Source organism: Doryrhamphus excisus, linkage group LG22, assembly GCF_037039965.1.
Source record: "Doryrhamphus excisus strain RoL-2023G ecotype Guam linkage group LG22, RoL_Dexc_Guam_v1.1, whole genome shotgun sequence".
Lineage (NCBI taxonomy): Eukaryota > Metazoa > Chordata > Actinopteri > Syngnathiformes > Syngnathidae > Doryrhamphus > Doryrhamphus excisus.
The window spans coordinates 3,518,925-3,524,925 of NC_136378.1; the positions used below are offsets into that span (position 1 = coordinate 3,518,925).

Below are 6,001 nucleotides of genomic sequence, written 5' to 3' on the forward strand. Positions count from 1 at the left end.
CGCTGCTGCTGACATGACTTATTGAGAGCTTTGGCCATGATTTACTCTCCAGAAGCTCTCCTTTGCCAAAAAAAAAAAAAAAAAAAAAAAACAGCGCCGCCTCAGGAAGTCCCAAACAAGGGCACGGGGAACTGGAACCCCAACCGGAACAAGTCCTTATGTGGTCACGACCTTATAAGGCGCGGCGGAGCGGGGCTTTCCGGCAAGCGTCGCAAGTCTGCTCCACAGATGGGAAATCCAAATGAAATCTTACGGCAAGGAGCGACAATTATTAGGCTTTTACAAAATATAAAAACGCGTTTATTGCGCTGAAGGAAAAGCCGCATCGTATTCTAAATTTACTACCGGAGCTTTTAATAATCAAGTCTCAACCGCGCTCTTTGCTTTTCCCTCCAGGGCCGGCGTCATGTGTCCTCCACCGCAGTGACTAAATATGGGCTTCCTCCTCCCCATATATGGACATCTACGTCACAGAGAGAGGGTTTATAAGCCGCGGGAAACCTTTCGGCGCTGAGACAGCCCTGAGAAGCCCACAAGAGCAACTGTTAGAGCGGATAGGGAAACACTAGACCTCCCAAAACATCACGCCAAAAGTCAAAAGTCAATAAACATCAAATCCAAAAAAGGGTTAGAACCCGACTGGAGAAATAGTGTATTATATATACATATATATATAAATTAAGTTTTATGTATTTATTCATTTTTGCAAATGAGTAAAAAGGACACTTTTGATTTTTTCTAAAAAAAAAAAAAAAAGCAAAAAAAAGTGGATCTTTTGCTCATCTCTGGGAGAAACGGAAAACTAAAAAGGACGAGTGGAGCACAAGAGGAAAAGAGCGCAGCATCTTCCCCGGCCGGCATCATCAGACGTGAGGTGTGCAGCTCTTCCCACCTACCTGCACTCTTCCTCGGCCACCAGCCTCCAAGCCTCCATCAGAAGCTCCGGCAGCAGCACCAGCAGAGGATGGCTGCAGCCAAGACCGAGATGATCCTCCCAGCCCTGCAGATCTCTGAGCCCCTGAGCTTCCCTCACTCCCCCATGGATAACAACTACCCCAAGCTGGAGGAGGTGATGATGCTCACTTCGGCGGGGACACCGTTCCTCACAGCTTCCGCGCCGGAAGGTGCAGGCTTCGGTTCCGGCGAACCAGGAGAGCAGTATGACCATCTTGCTGGAGGTGAGGGATCTTTACAATTAAACTTGTCATATGTTAAAATAGGAAAATTGATGTTGTAATAACTATAAATTATGGTATTTTAAGATTTTTTTTAATTATACCTAGTGAAATGTCAGCCTGCAGTAGTTGTAGATTTTTTTTAAATAGTTTTTTAAATTTAATTATTTTAATTTAATTTTAAAATAATTAAATTAAATTAATTACATTTTAATAAAATTGTATTTAATTATTTAATTTGCTCGTAAGTGATGAAAATGTCAACTTCCTGTCAATTTATTGACAGTCGATTCAAACCCATTGCTGTCACTGCGTGCTTCTGTTCTCCATTTAAATTAAACTTGTCATATGTTTAATAGGAAAATTGATCTTGTAGTAACTATAAATTATGGTATTTTAAGATTTTTTAAAATTATAACTAGTGAAATGTCAGCCTGCAGTAGTTTTAGATTTTTTTTTTAAATAGTTTATTTAATTTAATTATTTTTATTTAATTTTAAATTAATATAATTAAATTAATTTCATTTTAATAAAATTTTATTTAATTATTTAATTTGCTCGTAGGTGATGAAAATGTCAACTTCCTGTCAATTTATTGACATTTGATTCAAACCCATTGCTGTCACTGCGTGCTTCTGTTCTCCATTTAAATTAAACTTGTCATATGTTTAATAGGAAAATTGATCTTGTAATAACTATAAATTATGGTATTTTAAGATTTTTTAAAATTATAACTAGTGAAATGTCAGCCTGCAGTAGTTTTAGATTTTTTTTTAAATAGTTTTTTAAATTTAATTATTTTTTATTTAATTTTAAATTAATTTAATTAAATTAATGACATTTTAATTTTATTTTATTTAATTATTTAATTTGCTCGTAAGTGACGAAAATGTCAACTTCCTGTCAATTTATTGACAGTCGATTCAAACCCATTGCTGTCACTGCGTCCATTTAAATTAAACTTGTAATATGTTAAATAGGAAAATTGATGTTGTAATTATTATGGTATTTTAAGATTTTTTTAAATTGTAACTAGTGAAATGTCAGCCCGCAGTAGTTTTAGATTTTTTTTTTAAATAGTTTATTTAATTTAATTATTTTAATTTAATTTAAAAATAATTAAATTAAATTATTTACATTTTTATTTATTTGTATTTAATTATTTAATTTGCTCATAAGTGATGAAAATGTCAACTTCCTGCTTTATTGACAGTCGATTCAAACCCATTTTATTGAGATATACTGGTGGGGAGATGTTTTACTGGTGTACTACTTCTGGTGTGCAGCTGGAGTAACGTGTCTTTCCCCCCCCCCCACACAGACACGCTCCCTGACATCCCCTTCAACTGTGAGAAGTCAGTCGGGGATCAAACATACCCCACCCCAAGACTGCCCCCTATTTCCTACACGGGCCGCTTCACCCTCGAACCCGCCACCACCTGCAGCAACAGCCTGTGGGCGGAGCCAATTTTGGGCCTGTTCACCGGTCTGGTGGGGAACATTCCCGCGAGTTCCAGCTCCTCGTCCGTTACCTCGCAGAGCACCTCATCGAGCACCTCATCGACATCCGCTTCTTCCCCGTCTTCGAGCTCCTCCTCATCGCAGAGCTCCAGCCTCACATCCTCTATTCACCACAGCGAGCCCAACCCCATTTACTCCGCCGCCCCGACTTACTCGAACCCCAACTCAGATATCTTCCCCGATCAAGGTCAAGCCTTTACTGGTTCCGGTGGAAGCGCACAATACCCTCCGCCTGCTTACCCTAACGGAAAAACCTGCAGCACGAGCTTCCCTGTTCCAATGATTCCCGACTACTTGTTCCCGCAACAGCAGGGAGAAATCAGCCTGGTTCCGCCCGACCAGAAACCGTTCCAGACTCAGTCAAGCCAGCCCTCCCTCACCCCTCTTTCCACCATTAAGGCCTTTGCGACTCAAACGGGTTCTCAAGATCTAAAAAGCGTCTATCAGTCCCAGCTGATCAAACCCAGCCGCATGCGCAAGTACCCGACTCGCCCGAGTAAGACCCCGCCGCACGAAAGGCCCTACGCTTGCCCGGTCGAGACCTGCGACCGGCGTTTCTCCCGCTCCGATGAACTGACACGCCACATTCGAATCCACACCGGTCAGAAACCGTTCCAGTGCCGCATCTGCATGCGTAATTTCAGTCGCAGCGACCATCTCACGACGCATATCCGCACTCACACGGGCGAGAAACCGTTTGCGTGCGAGATCTGCGGGCGTAAATTTGCTCGCAGCGACGAGAGAAAACGACACACAAAGATCCATCTCCGGCAGAAGGACAAGAAAGCCGACAAAACGGCGGTGGCCGGGGCGGTACCCGTGTCGGCGTCGGCCGCCTCGCCTGCCTCCAGCTACCCCTCGCCCATCACCTCGTACCCATCCCCGGTGTCTTCCTACCCGTCTCCGGTCACATCCTGCTACTCTTCTCCGGCTCACACTTCTTATCCGTCTCCTTCCATTGCTACCACGTATCCTTCAGTGTCCATGTCGAGCACCTTCCAATCCCAGGTAGCTTCTCCTTTTCCTTCTTCGGTGGTCTCCAACATCTACAGCTCCCCTGTTCCTACCCCGTTATCAGACCTGCAGACCACTCTTTCTCCGAGGACAATTGAAATATGCTAGGTTTCCTTCCATAAGAGTATTCCAGGAAAGGAACATCAGCATCAAAAGAACCTTTTGAATAAAAAAAAAAAAAAAGAAGCACTTTTATGACGGCTCTCAGCAATGGTGGGTCAATCCTGAGATTTATCCACATGTCAAGGACTGGGCAAGGTTTTTTTTTTTTTTTTTTTCTTTCTTCCCCAGCTCTGAAAAAAAAAAAAAAACAGATGCAGCACTTCAAAAATGCATAAAGGACTTAAAAATGATGGATCTCTTCCATCACGTACACACAAAAGGAAAACACACACAGAAAGTGAAGACTGCGACACGTTCAAGCGACGTCGTTCGTCGCCCTTGTCTCTGCAATGCATACAGTACAAAAGACAATAATTAATATACATAAACTACCATATATGTATATTGTACACGTGCCATGTTTTTTTTTTTTGTTTCTTATCATTCTTTGGTATTGATGTGAACAATGATTTGCATATTTGTATTATTTTGAAGTGAGCAGGGGGGCCATATTTTCTACAAAGATTCTCTATTATGTAGTGATGATGCTGTGATACATTTTCTTTGGGAAAAAAAAAAAAAAAAAAAAAAAAAAAGCACTTACGTATTCAAGCATGAGTAGGCGTGATGTTAGTTTCTGTTTGTAAATATCATCCACCGGTACTCTTTTTCTCTCTTTCTCACATGTGACATATTGCTTAGTTATATGGAAAAATAGAGAAAAGTAAAAGAAAATAGCATTTCCTCAAAAAAAAAAAAAAAAATTTTTTTTTTTTTTTTTTAAAAAAAAAAGGACAATTGCTCCGTTATTTGGTGCCTTTTGTGAAGCCTTGCTGATGTTGCGAATCTCGCCTTAAAGACTGAGGGAATATTTTTATTACAGAATGTAAGTCAACAATGAAGGGAAAAAAAAGGTTATGTGAGGGCACTGCTTCATTTGATTAGAATGTAAGCAAAAAAAAAAAAAAAAAAAAATTAAAGTATATTTTTATAAATGTGTAAATATCCACATCTTTAAAAGCCGGAATGTTGAAGTTACCTACTGAGTAGGCATGGGATTTTTTTTTTTTTTTTTTTTTTTTTTGTATGTTCTATACATGCAGTTCATTATTTTTGTTTTGTATTTGTGTTTGTTAAAAACAAAGTGACTGTTCCTGGCTTCTGAACACAATGAATGCGCTTAACTGCCAATGGGATATTTGGTGTACACGATATCCTCCCAGAAATTAAATATAAATAAAAATGTGAATATATGTCTATTTGTTTTTGGTGCTTTATTGCTTAAGCGCTATTTTAGTATTATATGTTCTGAACAATTTATATACTTTATATATTTTCACCAAAGGTCACGCTTCAATCTGAATAAATTTACTCACTGCTTTTCAATCAGTGATAGCGCTGATGCATATGAGCATTTTATCTCATAATTCAACATATTCATCTTATCTAAAATTCATTTCTTTTTAAGATTTTAAAAGTCACACTTACTGGCCCCGAAGTGTTGCATTAACGCTGTACACTGACCTTGTAGTTATATAAAAAAAAAAAAAAAAACTTGTGCTCTTCATGCTGTTAGAGAAATATTTTTTGGCAGTAAACGAGGATATTTTAAATTGACTGTGCTGAGATGTCGATAAGAATATTTTTTTTGTCTCGTCGTGGAGGTAGTCGGTGAGATGCTGTCGCCTCATAGCACATCATTATTTTGTTTTTTTTTTTTATCCAAGCATAATTTTACATTCGCTAATTTTCTTCTGGATAACTACAGTATATGTATTTAAAAAAAAAATTTATGTGGACAAAAACATAACTTTTTTTTTTTTTTTTACCCTACATTTTACGATGTGACACAGACGAACCAAAAATAGACACAAATGCAAACACAGCTGCAATAGAAGGTAGAAAAACAAGGCGACAGTATTCATGGTGGAAAAGGGAAAATATTTCATATAATTGGCATCCTCATTTAAAATGGACTCATTTGGTACGAAAGGTTGTGCACAGTGGATAAGTGGTTAGCATGTTGGCCACACATGGGTTCGAATCTACACTTGGGCATCTACTCCGGTTTGCTTCCACATTCCAAAAACATGCTAGGTTAATTGGCGACTCCATTAGCGTGAGAAAATGAATGAATGAATGAGTTCTCCTCCTATTTTGTGTGGAAGTGGTAACTTTTTGGCTTCTTA

General features: G+C 38.9%; 1 protein-coding gene across 1 annotated transcript; it reads left to right on the plus strand.

Moving 5' to 3' along the window:
• Positions 1–440: 440 nt before the first annotated feature.
• egr1 (early growth response 1) lies at positions 441–4,588 on the plus strand. The gene is made up of 2 exons (XM_058063896.2): positions 441–1,178; positions 2,497–4,588. The coding sequence occupies exons 1-2, from the start codon at positions 965–967 to the stop codon at positions 3,816–3,818; spliced, it is 1,536 nt and encodes a 511-aa protein (XP_057919879.2). The 5' UTR covers positions 441–964; the 3' UTR covers positions 3,819–4,588.
• Positions 4,589–6,001: the final 1,413 nt, after the last annotated feature.